Source organism: Prionailurus bengalensis, chromosome C1 (genome assembly GCF_016509475.1).
Source record: "Prionailurus bengalensis isolate Pbe53 chromosome C1, Fcat_Pben_1.1_paternal_pri, whole genome shotgun sequence".
NCBI lineage: Eukaryota > Metazoa > Chordata > Mammalia > Carnivora > Felidae > Prionailurus > Prionailurus bengalensis.
The window spans coordinates 102,920,135-102,943,334 of NC_057345.1; the positions used below are offsets into that span (position 1 = coordinate 102,920,135).

The 23,200-nt window shown below is 38.9% G+C and overlaps 1 protein-coding gene across 1 annotated transcript in view; it reads right to left on the reverse strand.

Moving 5' to 3' along the window:
- The window catches only part of NOTCH2 (notch receptor 2), a 164,243-nt gene that overhangs the window by 22,537 nt on the left and 118,506 nt on the right, over positions 1-23,200 (reverse strand). Inside the window, exons 13-21 of the mRNA XM_043575978.1 lie at positions 19,418-19,610; positions 17,916-18,061; positions 16,056-16,169; positions 13,284-13,403; positions 12,730-12,882; positions 4,347-4,575; positions 3,378-3,579; positions 1,748-1,901; positions 1,205-1,389 (exon numbers count right to left, since the gene is read on the reverse strand). Coding sequence (XP_043431913.1) covers positions 1,205-1,389; positions 1,748-1,901; positions 3,378-3,579; positions 4,347-4,575; positions 12,730-12,882; positions 13,284-13,403; positions 16,056-16,169; positions 17,916-18,061; positions 19,418-19,610 — 1,496 coding nt within the window. The remainder of the gene's footprint in view (positions 1-1,204; positions 1,390-1,747; positions 1,902-3,377; positions 3,580-4,346; positions 4,576-12,729; positions 12,883-13,283; positions 13,404-16,055; positions 16,170-17,915; positions 18,062-19,417; positions 19,611-23,200) is intronic.

Sequence of the window (23,200 nt, forward strand, 5' to 3'; positions counted from 1 at the left end):
GAAACTTTCATTGCTCCTCCGTGCAGGTTTTTCCATCTTTAAAATACGCATTCCTTGGTATGTGATGAGGACCCTATAACTCAGTCCAATGGTATGTAGTTAACACACTGCATTTATTGACCTCTAGGTTCAGGAAACCGCATGTATGTGTGAGAAACTGGTTGAGACAGGGATGGGGTGTGCAGTGCTAGCTAATATGGGGTTTGAGCGATTTCAGGGCTGATTGAGGGAAAAAGACCTTGACCATGAAGTGGCTTTACTGGGCAGTGCTTTGACAGGTTTGCATGTGAGGGCTTCCCTCACAGCACAAGACTGTCCAGAGCAGGGAGGAGGGTAGGGAGAGGAGGGCAAGTGAATTCCAAGGGAAGGGGGTAACAGAGAGGGGGCTTACATGTTTGGTGATGTCACTCTACAGCCAAGCCAGAGTATCTGGTCAGAAAGCTCTGAAGGGCAACACTGGCTTGGTGGGGGGTCGTTGGGTACAGTTTTGCAGAATACACAAAACAGGAAGGCTCTGAATGGCTAAAAATCTGCTCATTAGGGCTATTTTTAAAACAACTGGATGTGTAAAAATTTGAGTTTGGCATTGGTGGCTTTTGAACTAACGGGAGGAAATAACTGCAGGGCCAATATAAAGAGGCCATCTTTGGTTCATTTATGAGAAGTAACGCTTTTCTTGGTGTTCCCAGGTGGCCTGAACTGGTATCAAATTCAAGTCTCTGGTGTTCTGTTAACATCTTGCTGTAACCATTATCAGCCCAGCCAATAGGAAGATGGTGACATGTTCCTTAAGACACACACTTCCTCAAATATATACATGTAATACTTAGTGTGATGCTACATGGAACAGGCTAAGCAACTTGGGACACACCTCAAAGTGGCTTTTCCTATCTCAGCTGCTATTCAGGGAAGTGCCAGGGGCCACTGAGCTGTTGGCCTGTGAAATGCACTCTGGCAGTGAATGTTGGCTCTGAATCCTAAGGCAACTCTGTGGAATGAGACGGTCGCAGACCTCTATGCTAACTTATTACACAAGAGAACTGAAAGAAATGGTGATCAGTAAACAATGTAATGATGATCGGTTAAAAAAAAATTATAAACTGTAAAAATAAGTCATAGGCAGCTAAATTCAGTATGCTAGGGCTCACAATAGTTGAGCCATCTTTGGGAGGTCTCTGACCTCTGCCTGCTCAGCGCAACTTACCTCACATCTATACCCGCCGATGAAGTCCCTGCAAGTGGCTCCGTGCTGGCAGGGGTTGGACGAGCACTCATCGAGCTGCTCCTCACAGTAGCTCCCGGTGTAGCCCAGGGGGCACTGACAGTGATGCGAGTTTCCAGCATTGATGCAGATGCCAGAGTGCTGGCACAGGTGGTCAATGGACACCCCTAGGAAGCCCAGTACAGGACAGACATCACAGAAGAGCACACAACACATCAGGTTCAGACCAACTAACTGTACTATTGTATAGTTTATGACACTCAGCACCAGATTTATATTAAAAATAAATAAGCTCTGAAAGTGGAATACGCCTTTGTCTCATTTTAAATACATTTCTTTTTGAAACCTCTAAGCTTGTGCCTCTGCCCTTTCACCTTCCGTCTCAGACCCTGTCTGTAGAGCCTTGCCCACCCACCTCTATCTGCTCTTCCCTCTCATCCCATGATAACAATACCTGCTCTAAAACACTGCTAGTTGGCTGATACTTCAGGGAGTGACCCCAGGGCCCAAGGGTGCAGAGCTCACCTCTGTGGAAAGCCGCCACCTCACAGGATACATTGGGCACATCACAGTAAGCACCAGCCCATCCAGACGGACACAGACACCGGGACTCTGCTTTTTCCTGAACGCAAGTACCTTTGTTTTTACATGGAGACCGACTACAGAGGTTCACTAGGGTCTGAAAACGGAAGCATACACGTACATCAATATCCAAATACCAGAAATGAAGAAAATGTCACACTGCATTACTGCATTTTAAGAATCAAAGGAAAGCACACTAATTAAAAAAATTTATATATATATATATATATATATATATATATATATATATATATATATCCCTCACCCAAGCCTTAAAATAGTCCAGTGTTCCCGGTAATCTCATCATTTTATATAGTCTAATTCTTCTGGCTCTACTTAAAAAAAATTGTTACGACAGAAGCTTAAGAATTTGAGGGAGTCTAATATTTAATAGGTTAAGTTATTTCCTAATGTTACGATTATGTCCAGATCTGTGACACCCCCCCTCTCTCCGCGTAGGGCCAGAAAGAAAGAAAGTTACAGCTATCAGACAGGTCCGTGACACCTATGCTAATCCTGTGGGACAAATCTACATGGGTCTCAATCAAATCTGTCCATGGTGGATATGAGTAAAAGGACTTAAAGCCTGTTAAACCTAAAAGCTGCCACAGAGCTTACTTGGAGGGAGAAAATTGAGCTTATGAAAAATGAGGCAAAGAATATGAGCAGACTAGTCCCTTTCTCCCTAGCTCACATGTGGTGACCTGACCCCTGGGCAGAGCAAGGTCACACTCACAACATGGAGTGTTCATGAAAGAAGGTGCCAGTGGGTATGGGTGGAGAGTTCTCTTGGCACATGTAACCTCACACCGCGAGAATGAACAAAAGCCCGAGGAAGAATGTCCTTCTGATCCACAGAATCAGCACCAAGCTGTTTAATATGCAGTGGTGGTTATTTGCATGACCAATACAGCCAAAGCCTTATGGAAGCGTACCCTGTAAGGCTAGTTAAATTTGGCCACTTAATCCTAAATTCTTTGGAGTTCTGTTATTCTATCATCCCATCATTGTTTAAGAGGTAAAAATAGCATAAAATTAAACATAATGCTGTTTGGTATGTAACCTTGGAAAGGTTACTTTGACCCTTGGGGACTCAGTTTCTTCTTCCATGAAATGAAAAGCTGCCCTAGTTGGCTCTGAGGGGTCCTTCCATCCTAACAGTATATGAAAATGTATATTTATATATTTGAATTTAAAAGACATGTGACTAACTTGGTTTTCAGAATAACACTGCAAGACATGGTAATTATTATCATTATCCCCCTAGAAACTGTATCTGACCTTTAAAGACTATTTTAATTATTCTTTACTTCCCTTTTTGTATTTCCAACATAAAAAACATCTATGTGCTTATTTCCCACGTGTGTTTCTCTGTAGTTCTTGGTTAGCCTGTTACAACAGTCTTACGCTTGTTAATCTGTATAATCTTGCCAATGTCACCATTTTGGAATCTACCAGCTATTAGATTTATCTCAGAGACATCCCTCAAGACAGAATTTTCTTTTTTAGGAGGGGTTTATTCTGCTTAGAAGAGAACTGTAATATTCAGCAGAGTGGGATGAAATGTAATTACCTGACAGTTTTTGCCAGTGTAGCCCAAGGGGCAGGTGCAGCGGTAGGTACCCAGGCCATCAACACATACTCCTTCATTTAGGCATGGATGAGAGTTGCATTCATTGATCTCATGGAGGCAGAAGGGGCCAGTGAAGCCCACAGGACACAAGCAAGAGAAGGAGTTAATCCCGTCGACACACGTGCCACCATTGAAACAGGAGCTAAGAAGCAGAGAGAGCAATTCCAGCTATGTAATGTGGTTCCTCACACCTGCTCCTTAAAAAGTAAGGTTCGTAGAAGCTAACAAGTTACAGAGGACAATGCTCCTAAGCATCTAAAACTCCTAGATCTAGTAAATTTTCTTTTTCCAAATTACACCGAGTGCCAGTCAGCTTCCTGGCTTCCTTTCTACAACCAAAAAGCTCAGAGTATTTAAAAGGCTGAGTTTATTAGAGATTCCTAGAGAAAGCGAAGGTTTCCAGGTTTTACCCAGTCCTTCTGTGGTTTTCCATGTATCACATTTCATTTTATCCCCAAGTCAATTTAACTTATAAGAAAAGTGCTACATAAATAGCTCTTGACTCCAGATTTCTTTCTGAAAGAGAAACAGAATATACTTGTTGGAATAAAAAAAGAAAGAAACCACTCAGAAATTACTAAAGAGTGATGAAAAATCTGCGAAGAAACAGGAATTTTTAAATTGTCAGCTGAAATGAACAAGAGACCAAGAGGAGAATGGAACAGAATTATAACTCTTTCTGTTCCCAAGCATTAGAAACAAATGAAGACCCATCCCACTAAGCTTTTCAACCTCTGACCTTTGACCTGCTAACTACACATCCAAAGGGAATCAGGAACGGGGCAACAGGAGAGGACTATGGAATTGGACCCAAATGGACACCTTATTCCTGCCCTGCAATCCCATTACTGTGCTCCTTTCTCCCTTTTCCCCATAAGACACTGGTGCCTCAGCATATGGCTTGCTCACCTCTCAGTGCACTCATCGATGTTGTTCTCACAGTGGACTCCATCAAATCCCGCCTGGCACTTGCAAGTGTAACTGTTGACATAGTCGGAGCAGGTCCCTCCATTCTTACACGGTTCACTCAGACACTCATTCATGTCTGTCTGACACTTATCCCCAATAAAGCCAGGGTGGCACAGACAGGAGAAAGTATTCACTCCATCTACACAGGAACCTCCATTCTGGCAAGGATCTAAGTCATTACACACAAGAATTAGAGCTGTGAACTACAGCATCAATTTCATCTTAGACCTATAAAGATGAGCGACCTGAACTGAATCACACTAATAACAGTAGCAATTCTGCCTTGTCTCTATTCGGACTTTTCTTTACATCTATTTTGCCTTGACTTCTCCATTTACAAAAATGAATGCAGTTAACACTTGCCTGAGATTCTTAACCTGTTTGACAACTGGACTGAACTAAACATACACCACTAACAGTTTTGCAAAATTAACAGTCCTAAAACTTACATTGGTCCCCCACATACTTGCTAATCAAATATGTGCCCCCAATACACAGAATCTCAAAACTATCAGTAAAAATTTTCAAAAGGTCCATGTGGTGATGGAGTGGGTGGGGTAGGACAGGATATATACTAATCAGCCCCCTGTGCTGATCTCTCTTTCCTATCTTTTCCCTCTCTCTTTCCCTCCCTTCAGCTTTCCTTTTCTTTCCTTCTCTCTTCTTTCTCTTGTTTTATTTTCTAGATTTAGGTAGAATTAGGAAACATTAAAAAAATTTTAAATAACACATAGCTCAATCTTAGAACAGTTTAGATTCACAGCAATTAATCAACGAATTTTGAGCTACTATCATGGCATGGTCCTCTGAAATACAGATGGCATATAAATCAGAACAAGAAAAATAAGAGGTAGATCTTATTCTCGAGGACTTTAAAATCAAACTGCAAAGACAGGTCACTTACATAAAAGGAGAACTAAACATCAGGTGGGTAATGTAGCCCCTTTTTATACGAGGGATATTTATTACCTTATTCATCTATTATGCTAATTCTACTCTAAGGCCCATCTGTGATCTTTACTGGAAAAATCGCAAAAATCACATTATCCCTTCTTACCCACAGTACATAGCACACAGCTACTGTAATTTCCGTAACATCTTTCAGGAAACTCACCATAATTTACTGGATTATTTTAAGCTAACTGTAAATATTGCTAGTTTTACTTCAAATAGGAAAATTTTTAAGTACTGAAAGTTTTGACTGATGTAACAATTATGTGGAAAAGGGTTCCAAATAATTTGATTTCAGTCCCTTAAATTTCTCCATCGACTGTGCCGTGGACTTATTTTTCTTCACTATTTGTTACATAATGTTGAATTTGTCTATGTATCTTTTTTTTTTTTTTTTTTTTTTTTTGCTAATATACTATGAATTTCATGAATGTAAGCACTGGGTTTTTATCTATTTTAGCACTGCCAGGACCTAGTTTGGTGCCATCCATATGATGATCTGAAATTATGTTTGCTGTGAATTAGGTGCCATTAATCTTTAAATTCTTTTTTTTTTTTTTAACGTTTATTCATTTTTGAGAGAGAGAGAGACAGCGCATGAGCGGGGAAGGGTAGAGAGAGGGAGACAAAGAATCCAAAGCGGGCTCCAGGCTCTGAGCTGTCAGCACAGATATGGGGCTGGAACTCACGAACTGTGAGATCATGACCTGAGCCGAAGTCAGACGCTCAACCAACTGAGCCACCCAGGCGCCCCAGGTGCCATTATTCTTAACTCACTGTGATAACCTTGTTTGAAGTTTAATGATTTAATCACCACACAGATAACTGAGCGAGGATTAAGCAGTGAGTACTGATAAGTAACTGAGTATATCACATGCATAGGATGAAACTCTTAGAGCTGAGGAAAGAACCAGAAAAAAGTAGGCAGAACAATCCCAACAGTTTATGCTAGGCTGAGAATGGCTCATGTCCATGACAGGCAAAATGAAAAGACCTCCTAACTAAGCACTAAGTAGGATCCTCAGAGAGTACCGTTTCAGTAGCAAGTTATTTTAGCCCTAGACTAAAGGCTGTTCTGGACCTAACAAATCCTGAAGAAAAGACCCAAAATGATCAAACTGTTTCCAAATGATCCTTAAACAAAGCTGCAATATATTCTAAAGATTTCTTTAAAGTCTAGTATCCAATAAAAAATTACCAGACAGGCAAAGAAGAAACATAATTCATGATGAGGATAAAAATCAACAACAGAAACATACCCAGGAATTTCCCATATGGTAGAATAAGTGTGGGGACAATAAAACAACTATGATAAATATACTCTGTATGTTCAAGAAGAAGAAAGCATGAACATGACAAGGAGAGAAAGTTATGAGAAAGACTCAAATCAAACTTCTAGAGATAAAAATACAACGAAGAGAAAAATATATACTGGATGGGATTAACAGCAAACAAAACACTAAAGAGGAAATGTTTATGCGACCTGAAGATAGATCATGATATCTTCAAATAATAAAATTATCTAAAATGAAACACTGAGGAAAAAACTCTAAAAAATAAGTAAAATAGCGTGTTGGTGAGTAGGGAGACAATTTCAAGCAACCTAAAAGATGTATGATATAAAAGTTGTAAAGGGGAAGCAAAAAGGTCTTGAAAAAACAGTAGTTGAATATTTTCTGAATTTGGATCCATCTATCCAAAAAGGTCGATGAACCCCAAACAAAAGAAACATGAAGACTAATGAAGGGAATCATAATCAAATTGCTAAAACTCAGTGGAAAGAAAATATCTTAAAAATAGCTGTGGGAGAGAAAATAACATATAGAAAAACAAATGTAAAAAGTATTGCAGATTTCTCCTCAGAAACAATGCATGGCAGAAAACAATGGAAGGATGACTGGCAAGTGCTGGAGGGAAAAGTCAACTTGGACTCTACTCCCTATGAAAATATTTTTGAAAACTATGGCAAAATAAAAACCTTTTCAAAAACACAAAAGCAGAAAGAATTAATCACCAGGAGATAAGCACTACCAGAAATATTAAAGGAATTTCTTCAGGCAGAAGGAAAATGACACTTGGTGGAAATGCATATCGATGCATAAGAATGAAAAACACCAGAAGCTGTAAATATGTTGTAACTATAAGGGCTGTTAATTTATTTTTTAAATTTCTTGAAAAATTAATTGACCATTTGAAGCAAAGATAATATTTTGGGGGGTTTATGATATATATATTATATGACAACAATAGAACAGAGGGCAGTAGTGTAAATTTAAGTATACTGTTGTAAGGCTTTTATGTGCTATACAAAGTAGTATAGTTGAGGTAAATTTTAATGAGTTAGAGTTGCATACTGCAACCTCAAAACCACCCCCCCAAAAAAAGATATGCCGGTGAAGAAATAAAATGCAATTATAAAAATGCTCAATTATTCCAAAAGAAGGCCAAAAAAAGGGGGGGGGGGAAGAAAGCAAAAAAGAAGGAAAAAGATAAAGTAAAATGTAAGACGGCAAATATTTAACTCAGTCATATCGCCATCAACCATTAAATTTAAATGGCATGAACACCTCACTTAGAAGACAGAGGGTATCATAGCGAAGAGAAAAGCAAGACTCAATATATGCTCTCCAAAAAAAACCCATACTTTAAAGACACACATAGGCCAAAACTAAAAGGATGGAAAAAATGCATACTCTAACAATAAACAAAAGAAAAGTTAAGTAGGTATATTAATATCTGGCAAAGGAGGCTTCAGAGTACAAAATATCAATTACAAGGGTTAAACAAGGTCATTTCATGACAAAGGACTAATTCTTCAAGAGGACATAATAATCTTAAATGTTTACGTACTTAATATCAGGGCTTCAAAATACATTAAGCAAAAACTGATAGAATTACAAGGAGAAATAGACAAATAATTGTGGCAGATTTCAATATCACTCTGTCAATAATTTATAGAATAAGCAGACAGAAAATCAGGGAAGACCTAAAAATACTATTAACCAATTTGAATTAATAGCATTTATAGAACACTCCACCAAAAAAAAAAAAAAAAAAACCATAAAATAAACATTTTTTTTTTTTTAATTTTTAACATTTATTTATTATTGAGAGACAGAGAGACAGAGCATGAGCAGGGGAGGGGCAGAGAGAGGGGGAGACACAGATACTGAAGCAGGCTCCAGGCTCCATGCTGTCAGCACAGAGCCCGATGCGGGGCTTGAACTCGCGAACTGTGAGATCATGACCTGAGTTGAAGTCCGACCCTTAACCAACTGAGCCACTCAGGCGCCCCAATAAACATTCTTTTCAAGTGCATACAGAACACTTACCAAAACAGACCATAAGACTAGGCCATAAGACATGCTTTAATGCGTTTTAAATAATCCAATCAATAGATGAAAAAAGTATGTTCTCTGATCACAATGGAATTAAACTAGATGTCAATAACAAAAACTATCTGGAAGGAATCAGCAACAAAAGATATTTGGAATTAGCAACAACATGGATGGAGTTAGAGTATAATGCTAAGCAAAATAAGTCAGTCCAAGAAAGATAAATACCATATGATTTCACTCATATGTGGAATTTAAGAAAACAAATGCACAAAGGAAAAAGAGAGAGAGAAACCAAGAACCAGACTCTTAACTACAGAGAACAAACTGATGGTTACCAGAGGGGAGGTGGGTGGGAGGATGGGTAAAATAGGTGATGGGGATTAAAGAGTACACTTATCATGATGAGCACTGAGTAATGTATGGAAGTGTTCAATCACTATATTGTACACCTGAAACTAATAGAATGCTTCATGTTAACTATACTGGAATTAAAATTAAAAACTTAATTAAAAAGATATTTGGAATTAAAGAACACACTTGTAAATAATCTATGAGTCAAAAAACAAATCAAAATGGAAATTAGAAAAGTATTTTCTGAGTTGGGGGGAAAAAAACCCATGGTATATCAAAATTTGTGAAATACAGCTAAAGCAGTGTTTTGAGAAAAAAAAAAGCACTAAATGCCTACTATGTCTATGGTCTAAGCTTCCATCTTAAACTAGGAAAAGAAGGGCAAACTAGATCCAAAATAGAAAGAATAAAGAGCAGAAATCAATGAAATTGAAAATAGTAAAATAATTGAGAAAAATCATGAAACTGAAAAGATTACTAAAATCTGTAACCTTCTACCAGTACCAATCACAAAGAAAAGAGAGAAGATGTAAATTACCAATATCTGAAATCAGTGAAGGGAAATCATCACAGATCTTACAGACATTAAAAACACAATAAGGGAATATTATGAATGCCAATAATTCTGACAACTTAGAGTAACACTCATTCTTTGAAAGATACAAATTACCAATGCTCAATAAAAAAGAAATAGATACCCTGAATAACTATATCTATTAAAGAAATTAAATTTACAATTAAAACTTTCCCAGAAAGAAAGTTCCAGACCTAGATGTTTAGTAGATGTAATACCAATTGTATACAAACTCTTTCAGTAAATAGAAAGGAAACAATTCCCAAGTGGTTCTGAGGCTGGCATTGCCTTTGTACCAAAACCATACAAATACAGTACAAGAAATTGGGGAACAATACCCCTAATAAATGTATATACCCACAAAAATTTGTAACAAAACTTTAGGAAATCATATCCAATAACATATGAGAGAGAGAATATATCATGACCAAGCGGAATTTACCCCAGGAATTTAAGGTTTAACATTTGAAAATTAATTAACATAATTCACTTATATATTAAAAAATATATTACCACCTCAACAGATACAGAAAAATCATTTGAAAAAAATCAACATTCATTCATCATAAAAAGAAAAAACTTTCAGCAAACTAGGAGTATATGGTAAAATCCTCAACTTGATAGAAGAACAACAACAAAAAAACCCAAAATCATACTTAGTGGCAACAAAGTAACATCATACTTAGTGGCAAGAAACTACATACATGCTTCCCCCACCAGAATCAAGAACAAAGAAAGATTTGCTTCTCTTACTACTTTTATTTTGCATTTACTAAAAGTCTTAGCCAGTACAACAATGTACGAAAAAGAAAATGTATATAGATTTAAAAAGAATTAAAATGTAGAATGGCTATACTTATTTAGAGATTACACGATTATTTGTTAAAAAAAAAATTCCTGGGGTGCCTGGGTGCTCAGTTGCTAAAGCATCAGATGCTTGACCTCCGCTCAGGTCATGATCTCATGGTTTGTGAGTTTGAGCCCCACATCGGGGTCTGTGCTGACAATGCGAAGTCTGCTTGGGATTCTGTCTCCCTCTCTCTCTCTCTGCCCCTCCCCTGCTTGCTCTCTATCTCTCTCTAAAAATAAATAAAAATAAACTTAAAAAAATTTTTTTTTAATTCCGGAAATCTAAACTAAACTTAGAAGCTAAACTAATCTAGAATTAATAAGTGAGGTTAGCAAGATTACAACACAAAATTACTCTTTAAAGTCTAAAAAGAAAAATCTTTAAAACTCACACTACATGTAAAATTAACTCTAAATAGATTGTGGACCTAAAGGTCAGTGCTAAAAGTATACAACTTTTATTGTTTATTTTTTAAAGTTTATTTATTTATTTATTTTGAGAGAGACAGACAGAGAGTAAGCCAGCTGGGGGGGAGAGGTGGGGGAGGGGGGCAGACAGAGAGTGAGAGAGAGAATCCAAAGCAGGCTCCATGCTATCAGTGAGGAGCCTGATGCAGACCTCGATCCACAAACCAGTAAATCATGACCTAAACCAAAATCAAGAGTCAGACACTTAACCCATCGAGCCCCCCAGGTGCCCCTTAAAGTATAAAACATTTAGAAGAAATCAAAGAAAATAAACCTCAGTGACCTTGGGTTAGGCAAAGGTTTGTTAAATAAGATAAGATGAACTCTGAATGAAGAATATGGATATACTGAAATTCATCAAAATTAAACTTCCTCTTCAAAAGAAAAAAACAGAAGGTACAATTGGGAGAAGATAGTTGTAAGGCAAATATCTGACAAAGAATTTGTATTTAGAATATAAAGAACTCTTTCAATTCAATAATAAGACAAATAATACAATTTTTCAGTGGGCAGAAGTTTTGAATAGATACTATACCAAGTAATATATATGGCTGACCAAGAAGCACATGAAAAGATGCTCAAAATTTTTAATACGTAGGGAAATTCAAGTTAAAACCACTGTGAAATACCATATACAACCACTACAAAGGCTAAAATTCAGGGCAATCACACCCAAGTGTTCTTGAGGATGTGGTTCAACTGGAACTCTCAAACAGTGCTTGTGGGAATGAAAATGGTGAACCACCATGGAGAACATTTTGACAATTTGGTGAAAAGTGAAACATATACCTACTACATAATTCAGCTATTCCACTCCTAGATATTTACTCAAGAGAGTATAACTTTATTTATAGTATCTCAAAACTTAAAAACAAGCTGAATGTCCTACTAATGAATTCAAGTATATCCAAATAATGGAATATGACTTAGCAATAAAACAGAATGAATTACTAATACACATAACATAGATGAGTCTCAAATAATATGCTAAATGATAAGTCATATTCCCTCTCCCCCAAAAAGAGTTTGCATTAGATGATTCCATTTATATAAAATTATTAAAAATGCAAATAAGTCTGTCATGACAGAGGTAGATCCCTTGTTGCCTGGGACAGGGAAGGGGGAAGAAGGAAATTACAAAATAAAATATTTTTAGGGGGATGGATATGTTCATTATGTTTACTTATGGTTTCCTAGTCAAATGTCAACACTGTGCATTTAAAATATTGGTAGTATACTTCTATATACTAGTTATACCTCAGTGGACCTGCTTTAAAAAAAAAAAAGCTATCATAGCATTGTCCCTAATTTGTCAGTATACAAAAATCAGTCAGGAACCTCTTAAAGAGATTCTACTGCCTCAACTCCTAAAGCCACTGGCTTTGCAAAGAAGATTTAAAAAATGCTAATATTGGGGCACCTGGGTGGCTCAGTCAGTGAAGTGTACAACTCTTGATTTCAGCTCAGGTCATGATCTCACAGTTCACAGAATTGAGCCCCGCATCTGGCTCTGCGCTGACAGCACAGAGCCTGTTTGGGAGTCTGTCTCTCTCTCTCTCTCTCTCTCTCTCTCCCCTCTTTCACTGCCCCTCCCCCACGTATGTGCACATGTGTGCAGCTCCCCCCCCGCCGAATAAATAAACATTTAAAAAAATAAAAAATACTAATATTAAAAACATGTGATAAGCTATTTGGATGGCCAGTCTCAGCACTGAGAGGCAGCTGCCTCGACTGGGCTCTGTTCTGCTCCCTATGTGCCTCAGGGGGCTTAGGAGCTGGCCGGCATACTCACTGGCAAGGCAGTCATCGATGTCCTCCTCACAGTCCATACCGCTGAAGCCTGGAGGACACTCACACATGTAGCTGCCCTGGGTGTTATGGCAGAGACCGTGGTTCATGCAAGGCTTGGAGACACACTCATCAATGTCAATTGTACACCGCTGACCTAGAAACACAGGGGCAATGAATGGTCCTGTCTTTGGAAAGTGAGTCCCACAGAAATGCATGGGGAGATCCAAGCTTCAGCTGGGGTAGATGGGGATATTCTGGTTTGTCTCCCACTTTGGGAAGTCCCATAAGGCTTTGTGCCCTTGGCACAAAATTATGTGGGGCAAATTATTGCCCAGGGACTGTGAGAACATCATGATTTCAGACTCAGGCTGGAGTCTTCCAGCCACTAGAGGGCCCCAAAGACATGAAAATGAAAAGGCTTTCTGGGTCATTCCTGTACAAAGCCAGTGCTCATGACAACAAGCAGGCCTCAGAAGACCTGGGCCTTCCATGTTAATCTGATGATCTGACCACTTTGTTTAAAGCTTCTGGTTTCTCTAACTCCCATATTGTTACCTTGCCAGCCAGGGGCACACAGGCAGGTGTAGCTCTCAAAATTTGGTGCCTCTTTGCAAACAGCAGCATTCTCACATGGGTTTGGGGAACAGGGAGCCAACACAGTCTGACAATTCTTGCCTGTAAAGCAAATGACAGAATTTAGAGAAATAGCCAAGGAAATTGAAATTTTGCAAAGTCTAAACCAAAGGATGCTCTCTGAACTCAAGACTAAGGTAGCAGTTAAGAGCTTTGGAATCTGAGAGACTTAGGGTCTTCTGAGTCTTAGCTCTAACTTGGTATATTAACAACAGGCAAGTTATTAATCTGCTCTGAGCCTTACACATAAGTAAAATGAGAAATAGGGTGGTATGTAACTCACAGAGGCTTTTTGAGGATTAAATGAAAAACAAAATGTTCATGAAGTCTTCACTAGCACAGAGCCTAGCATATAGAGTGAGCACTCAACAACTGCTGGGCTGCTCTCATCCATATTATCATGTGTGGTTACATGGGTTTGGACACATGTGTCCATCTGGTGCAATACTTTCTGCATCTCCACAGCGAAGAGTCTGTGTGGCTCAGAGGCTCAGCCACACAGATCCTCCTTCATGTGGGCCAGGAAGAGGCAACAATACAGCCTTCTACTCCTCACCACCTCTGCTGGCCTATTCCAGAGGCAATGGAGTTGATCAGAAGGCCATGGGGGGTAGGAAACAGTGAAGTTATTCTGATCAGCTAGTAACATACCTCCTCATACCAACATCAACAACATGACATTGAAATTTGCACATCAATATTTCCTGCCTTAGCATATGGAATATAAGCTTCCAGCACAGGCAAACAAGGAAAGGAATGCTTTTATTAAAAGAAGATGAGGGTGGTTTTTTTGTTTGTTTTTTTTTCTTTCGACTTTTTTTTTTTTTTTTTGGGACAGAGCGAGACAGAGCATGAACGGGGGAGGGGCAGAGAGAGAGGGAGACACAGAATCGGAAACAGGCTCCAGGCTCCGAGCCATCAGCCCAGAGCCTGACGTGGGGCTCGAACTCACGGACCGCGAGATCGTGACTTGGCTGAAGTCGGACGCTTAACCGACTGCGCCACCCAGGCGCCCCGATGAGGGTGTTTTTAAAGTCAAGTTACAGCTAACTCAATTTAAAATTCTATCCTAAAATTTCATATTCAGGAAGAAAAAAAAATTACCACAGATGTTCACCAACATACCCAACCCATTTTTAAGGTATCTGGGTCAGAAGAGTGGCTCACTAGGGAAGGCAATGTTGCTTAGTTCCCTTCATAGTGGCAAAGCTCAATGATAGAACCTTTAGCTACACTCAGCACTAAAATTTTAATATGCATAGGCTTTCGGTCTAATATAATTTCCCAAAGTTGCACATAGTAAATTCTTTTATCGGGATCTTAATCTGAAGAAAAACCAACGGCCAGCATACAGCCAAATATTCTTAAGGTATCTGGATAGCAGGAAGATAAAAAAAGTATTTTCAAGATGAGCTGAACACCTAAATTACACTCAGGTAAGCCTATGATATGACTGAGCATAATGATATGACCTGCTTATATCTCTCTGCAGGCATCAAGTCTCAGTCTTTACAGCTGGGAGATGCTCTTACTGTTAGCAAATGTGATCAGCACTGTCATTATGAAATGCATCATTTAGACTTCCTTTGTCTGAGAATAGCTAAGGATCTCCAATAACTTTGATTTTTTATCTATGAGGCTGACTAAACGCTATCTGCCTACATGAACATTTCTTCCCAAGAGGGGCCAAGGTAACAACGTCGCATCAAGTCTTTCAGGTAACAGAGTTCTGGTTTTGGCCACTCTGTCACTCTAAACAGCCGCAGTCACTGGTAACAGCTACTACAAACAGCCCATCATGGGAGTACGAATTCAGCCATGCTCCTGCCTGCATGCTGCATACTAGAGAAACATGCAAAGCCACCATCCATGTTTCTGTTTTGTTCTCCACAGATGAAGAAAATGGATGATAAGGAGGTAAATAAGCCACACAAATACAACCAATCACAAGACGGCAGTAATGAGGCAGGAGAACACAAAGAAGAAACGTCCAAGCACACTCCTAAAATACCACCTGAAACAAAGAACACCTGATATGAAATGAAGTCACACCCTTGTCTTCTGTGTGTGCCATCGTCATCCAAGGGGCAATACCTCTCTGAATGAGAGGTAGTGGTACTGAATGTAAGGAGAAGAAGGGCAGTTAAGAAGACACACTTTGGACTGAGAGAGGCTTAGAGGCAAATCCTAGATCTACCACTTAACCTCTGTGACCTTCAGCAAGTAACTTTTCTTTGCCTCAGCATAAAATGGTCATAGGAACAGAATTATTTTGAGTACTGGATTAAGAAATCAAAAATATGCAAAGTGTCTGGCATATAGTAAGTTATCAATAAGTGGTGGTTGTTGTTATTATTGAACTATGACTAAGAGCACAGGCCATGACAACACTGGGTCCAGTCAAATAATGAATGAAACCAGCAGTCAGACAAAATTAAAAAAAACAAAACAAAAAACATTTAAACCCTCAAGTACAAAGAAGGCATGTGAGTTTGCCTACCAGTTGCATCTAGGGAAGCCACAGTGTTTTCTCAGAGCTCAAGATCTAGTCGGTGAGAGCAGGATGGTGACCAGGGAGTGATTCCTCAGAGGGGCATCACTGGGCCACAGACTCTTTGTCTCTGAGACTCAGAGGTTTAGAATGACAAGGCAAGAACACAGGTCTCCTCTGGTCCCTTCATTTGCAGAACTCACCTGTGTATGGCAGCACACAGTGGCAAGTGTAGCCACTTATGTCATCAAAGCAGGTTCCTTGGTTCAGGCAGGGATTTGAAGCACATTCATCAATATTCACCTGACAGTTATAGCCTATAGACAGAAAGGGAGAAAACCCCAAAACAGTGAAACTTTCTGTTAGCCTCCTCATTATTTAAATTACTAAGCGGGGTGCCTGGGTGGCTTAGTCGGTTGAGTGTCCGACTTCGGCTCAGGGCATGATCTCGTGGTTCGTGGGTTCGAGCCCCACGTTGGGCTCTGTGCTGACAGCTCAGAGCCTGGAGCCTGCTTCAGATTCTGTGTCTCCTTCTCTCTCTGCCCCTCCCCACTCATGTTCTGTCTCTCTCTCTCTGTCAAAAATAAATACACATTAAAAAAAATTCTTTTAACAATTACTAAGCAATCCTCTTCATGGCAAATATTAACTACCTTAGAAATTGAATTTCTTTAGGCTCCTGGAACACCTCTTCATTCATTTCAGTGACAAGTCCCTGACATATAGTCTGTCAGTAAAAGACAGTTAAAAGGATGAATGGAGTAAGTATATTCTAATAGCTGAAAGGTTGAATATGCCTCCAAATATAAGTAATTTCTCAACAATGGACTAAGAAGCTCATTGAGGTTAAAAATCTGCTGATCTATCAGCTGTTTCTATACAAAGTGGCTGTCAGGGCCTAAAAAGGGGGTATAATTTATCAAGGGACAATATTTTTTTAATGCATAATCAAAGCCTCTGATTTATGCCCACTCTTTCATATGCACAGTCTCTACCATTGATGTGGTAGTACTTTCTGAAGCCATAAAACTGTTTTCCCCTGATCCAAGACATGGTATCTACTCCCACTGTGAAAAAGACAAAAGCAAGGAAGCATTAATGGGATAGACCAGTACCCAAATATTACACACCTTTGCATCTTCAATAGAGCCTGACACAGAGCCTCAAGATAGAGCAACTACAGCACTGTAAAAAAACGGTGGTGTGGGAGCACAGAGGTCTGGGCTCAAACTGTACTCTTCTACTCACCAGCCGTACAATTTGGGATTTTACATTTTGAGTTTTATTTAGTTCCTTGATCAGCAAGTCTCAAGGAAACAAAGAAATAAAAGTGATTTTAAATTTCTTTGCAAATGTAATATATCAGAAAATTAATGACTAAAATATATATACTCTCAGAAAGCTTTCAAATAAGTAAATTGACTCTGATGTATCTTGGTAGCCTGGCACAATTTTTGAGTGGGGAAATCAATGACTAAGTGGATAGAGGAGTACAAGATAAATGATTTACCCACAGATTTCACTCTCATGAGTTTTTAAGTAAAAATTTATGGTGGAAATACAACAATAACAACTCAGAAAATGATTTTATACAACACCCATTATAATACATGTTTCCAGAAGGCCCTAGTTGGCTATATATTTTATCTCAATGTGTAAGATACTTTGTTGGAAGAGTTTGGAATGCACGGATTCTTCCATGGAATTATTACTATCATAATTATAGTAAGGCAATATTCTCATGCTACTCCCCAGATCTCTTGTGAATTCCAACAGAATCAAACCAGCACCATGAAGCTTACAATTAGAACATCTTTCCAAAGTTGTATAAGTGGAGTCCTAGCTGCTCAGCTTAAATAGTCCTGTAGTTCACCTCTCTGCTAGTAGAATCTATATATCTTTATGTTTTTACTCCCCAAGTGCCTTATAAATATTAACTTCTCAAGTTAGGTTTGCTATATGAGCGAATAGGAATAGAAAAAGGGAAAGGAGGAGGTAAATCAAAGAATATGCAATAAGAAAACTGCATGAAGGGAGATAGAAATATGCACTACGGCTTTCACCTTTAAAGCCCTTCTTGCAAGTACACCTGTATCCGTTCACCAGATTGTCACATGTTCCTCCATTCTGGCACGGGTTAGAAAGACATTCATTTTTGTCCACTTCGCAGTTGATGCCAACCCAGCCTGCATCACAGAGACACTTGTATCTGAAAGGAGATAGATAGTATTCTTGACTGTGGAGGACGAATGTACAATTGAGTCTTAGATGAAATCCAAGACTTGGTGAAGAAATGAGGGACAGAGGAGCTCATGGGTAAGCTAATCTCATTTCTACTCTTCTTTGAACCTATACTTGGATTGCCATGGACACAGTATGAATTATGTGGTCCCACCTGTACTCAGTAAACAGATTTTTCTGGTGCTTCCCAGCTCACAAAGATGCTGGAGAAATTAATTAATTATAGTGAGCTTTCATGTGTAAACAGTGTTTGGTACAATACACTGGGTCAATCTGAAAGGCATATTAACATGGATAAATCTGCACTTTTATTATATATAAAACTAAAATAAAGCAAACCTTAGGATCATCTGTTTCTAATGCAAAACAGATACCCAAGAAGTAGGTTAGTATCAGAGACTCTAAGCCTCTCTGAGAGCTCCTGGGATGTCTGACTTCCAAGACATGCTTTGCTGTTCTCTCCTGAAACCCTGCCCCAGAAAGCACCTAGGGTAAACTGAGCAGGAAAAGGAACAAAAATGAAGGTATGCAAAATATATGTACATTGTTCACAATCTGAACATTATTAACACTTATACTATGTTACCAGGAAATAAAAGCCTCTCTTGTCTGGAGATCTTTAGGAAAAAGGTACATGGGTTGGGATGCTTTGCAGGCTACCATAGTCTGAAACAGGAATACCGAGGTAATTCATCTGGAAATAATTTGATTTTCCTTTACCTCTAAATACACTCTTTGTTCTTTTACCTGTTGTTAAGTATGGCAAATGGCAATGCCCAGAGCCCTATCTTCCGGCCAGCATACAAGAGTATAGATCTATCTCTTGTGACCTAACATCACACTCCGAGTTTCTAGAAAAGTACCTATCAACACATCACACAATCTCAGAGGCTTGCAAACCATGAATGTCTTATCAGGGTCACGTCTAAAGTCAGGTGAGACCAGCCCCACTTCAGTGGCACACGTTGGTACCACGATAGAACAGAAAGGAGCTTTTTTTTAAGCAGGGGAAAAATCAAATAGAACCTCCCTCAGAACTCAATCTTTTAATAACTACTAAAAGCACAATTGCCAAAGGCTCACAAAATAACGCTGGACTTCTCCCATGAACTGACTACCTCCCTGCCCCGCCCTATTTTCTACCTATTCAGCAATGGAAGGCAGAGCACAAGTGGTGGTTTGGAAGACTCAGGGAGACTACCAAAATCTGCAACTCAGTCTCAGCTCAGGTCCCTGACAGACTTCCACAGGGCATGGCCCATTCCGAAACCCACCGGCTTGACATAAGTCAATAAGGAACTGTTCATACATGGCAGCCACCTACCCGCTGAGGCCTCCGGTACAGTTCCCATGGATGCAGGGACTGCTCAGGCACTCATTCACCTGTGAGTAGCAGCTGGGGTGATGGGGTCCCTCGGGGCATAGACAGCGGAAACCATTCACGTCGTTGATGCACGTCGCACCCTTGCGACAGGGATTGGAGGCACACTCATCAATGTCGATGTTACATCTCTGCCCTGAAGAGGACGGAAACAGTATTTGTCAAATCCAAAATGTTTAGGGAATAGACCCAGAACTATGGGAGATGCTGTGTTGACAACTTTCTCTGCACAGGCTGTAAGATGCCTTGGGCACCAAATGTCAGGATTTAAGTAAAAAGACACCCAAGAGCACTTAGCACCATGTGAGGAAGTAGTAAACAGCACAGTCTTGATAATGCAGCCAAGTTAACGAAATGCTGGAACAGCACTGCACTGTTTTGATATGTATTTCTTCTTTACTCCATCTTAGAAACGGAAACTCCACAAGGATTCAAAAAGAGAACATCAAATGTTACCAAAGTTGGCTGTTCCTCTTGCTGCTGTTCTGAGTACTCTCGAAGAAGCTTTTATCACTGCTCTCAGCTGGTTCACTGTGCATTAATTTTTTCAGTTAGTCAACCTCCTACATTTCCACATATGGGATAGCTCAATCACCTGGAATACTTAGTGAATAAGCTACTAACTTAATTTAATGTTATAGTAGATAAAAAGCCATTTTGCTTTCATTCTCAGAGTTGTATTAATCCATTTCCCACCTCAGAAACAAGAGTATTCTAAGCATAATTTTATTGTCTTCTGATAATTGAGAGAACAATTCAATCTCTTAATCTAGACCAGTGGTTCTCAACCTTAATGTGCAAAAAGTATCATTTAAAATACTTGTTTTATTATTTTTATTTTATATTCTTCTTTGATGTTTGTTTATTTCTGAGAGAGAGAGAGGGAGAGAGCGTATGTGAGCAGGGGAGGGGCAGAGAGAGAGAGAGAGAGAGAGAGAGGGAGACAGAGGATATTTGGCAGGCCCTGCGCTGACAGCTGAGAGCCTGATGCAGGGCTTGAACTCACGAACTGTGAGATCATGACCTGCGCTGAAGTCAGATGCTTAACAGACTTAGCTACCCACGTGCCCCTAAAATACTTGTTTTAAAAGGAGATTCTTAGGCCCTCTCACCACAGATTATGATGCATGGAGTCCAGAAGACCAATTTTAAATAATGCAGATGGTTCAAATATTCCATTTTGAAAAACTATGACGTAGACAATTATTACTTTATCTTCATGTAATAATGTAAATGCTCAGAATATATGAAATTAAGTGAATATATTCTTCCTCTAAAACCTACCCAAGACTGCGCTTGGAAAAGATGTCTGCTATAACCTTGACGTTTGATGCTTTAAGCTGAAGAAAGCGTGCCACTTATAAGAGTTTAGCTTTGTTAAATTTTGAATAATTGAGATTTAACTATATATTCCAAAATGATACAAAATTTTGAAATAACCCATAATTCTGTAAATGAGTGGCAACAAGCAACTGCTGTGAAGGAATTTATAAGTTTCGAAGAATACAATTTTCTGATTCAGATAAAAACATGCACTTTTATTTAAGAAAGAGTAACCCTGCATTTAGAACAGGAAATTCCAAATGAAATAGATCCACACCCCTTTAAAGTATGGGTATTAACATTTTTTTCACTCTCTGTTGCTCTCTAAACCATTATTGGTGGTTCTTGTGGTAAAGTCCCATAATCTGGTAGTGGTTGCTGTTTTCCTCTTAAGAGTTTTATTAATAACTTATTTTAAAGTACTATTTTCTTAGCCTCAACCTCAGAATTTTTTTTAGACATTTGCCACTGGCACCAAGATATGAGCCAGAACTCTTTACACAGCTATCCTTAGCCTGCTCTTCAGTGGAAAATAAGAGGAAAAAGCCTTCTTTTTCTATCCTTTTTAGGAAGCATTTTCTCAGAAGCCACTCTTCTCACGTTTTCCTCATTTGCTTTAAAAACCCTTCCCAGAATCAATGTTCCAGCCATCTTTAATGAGGAGGGTTAAGTGCCTCCTTTTGCAGTCTACCATGTGGACTGACCGCTGCTTCACTATCAAGGTCCTACCCCTAGGGAGTTTCCACCCAGCATCAGAAATGCCCAGCACAAGGCTATGGGCCTCATTGGACTCAGGAACTACTGAATGAGAAGTTAATCAATGTTTCTCACCTTGTAGGTACTCAACAAATTAGTGTTTAATAAATGAAAACATGCTATAGTCCAGACTGGAGAGTCTGGAGTTGGATGTCAGAAGTCCCATATTTGAGTTCTAGTCATTCATTCCGAAGTATTTATTGAGTGTTTCTTCCATGCTAGACACTGTGTTTAGACACCGGCTAAAAAGATGATTAGGGAGGTTCCTGCCTTCTGGGAACTCACAATCCTAGCTGTATGACTCACTAGCTGGGGGGCTCAAAATATACAAAATATATTTGTATACATTGCATGGACACATCAAGTTCTCTCTCTCAGTTGTCTTAGTTGTTTAATGGGAATAATAAAACTTCCTTATCTACTTTTTGTGTTTTGTTAATATTTTGATTGAGATAGAATTGATGTATAACACTGTATAAGTTTAAGGTATATGGCGTACTGATTTAATACATTTATATATTGCAATAGATTACCACTTTAATGTTACCTAACACCTCTATTATGTCACATAATTATCATTTCTTTTTTGTGGTGAGAACAATTAAGACTCACTCTCTTAGCAACTTTGAAGTTTATTATACAGTATTGCTGACTATAATCACTGTGCTGGTACAACAGATCTCCAGACCTTATTTACCTACTAGTTTCAAGTTTGCACCCTTAAATACATCTCCCCAATTAGCCTTGCCCCTCCTAGCCACCATTTTCTTCTATTTTTATGAGTTTTGCTTGTTAATATTCTGCATACAAGAGATATCATACAGTATTTGTCTTTCTCTGACTTATCTCCCTGAGCATAAAGCCCATTCATGTTGTCTCAAATGGCAAGATTTCATTCTTTTTTGTGGCTGAGTAGTATGAATTGATTTTAGTATTACCGCAAGACTCCTTGTTCTTAGCAGTGTGCCTGTTCAGGATATGACATTATTAGGTTAACTGAGGGCCAAAGAACCAAAAAGCAATTGCATGCTCAATGTTTACAAATTATAAATATATAATTTAATTTAACGATTATATTGGTTAAAAAGAAAGCCATTTTGCTTTCATTCTTAGAGTTGTATTAATCCATTTTCTGCCTCAGAAAGAAGAGTATTCTAAGCATAACTTTATTGTCTTCTGGTAACTGGGAAAACAATTCAGGGTCTCTTAATCTAGACTAGTGGTTCTATATTTAAATAATTTATAACTTATAAACGTAATTATAAATTTATACTTTATAAACATTTATACACTTCACTACTGATGAGGAACTACTATAAGAAATTTAGAGGGGCGCCTGGGTGGCTCAGTTGGTTAAGCGTCCGACTTCAACTCAGGTCATGATCTCATGGTTTGGTTCGTGAGTTCGAGCCCTGCGTCGGGCTCTGTGCTGACAGCTTGGAGCCTGGAGCCTGCTTCGGATTCTGTGTCCCCCTCTCTCTCTGCCCCTCTCCTGCTCTCACTCTGTCACTCTCTCTCTCTCAAAAATAAAATAAACATTAAAAAATTAAAAAAAGAAAGAAATTTAGAGAGAGACGAGATTACAAAACTCATATATATGTTTTCTTATGGTATTTTCGTGATTAGTTTTATAATGACATTATAGTG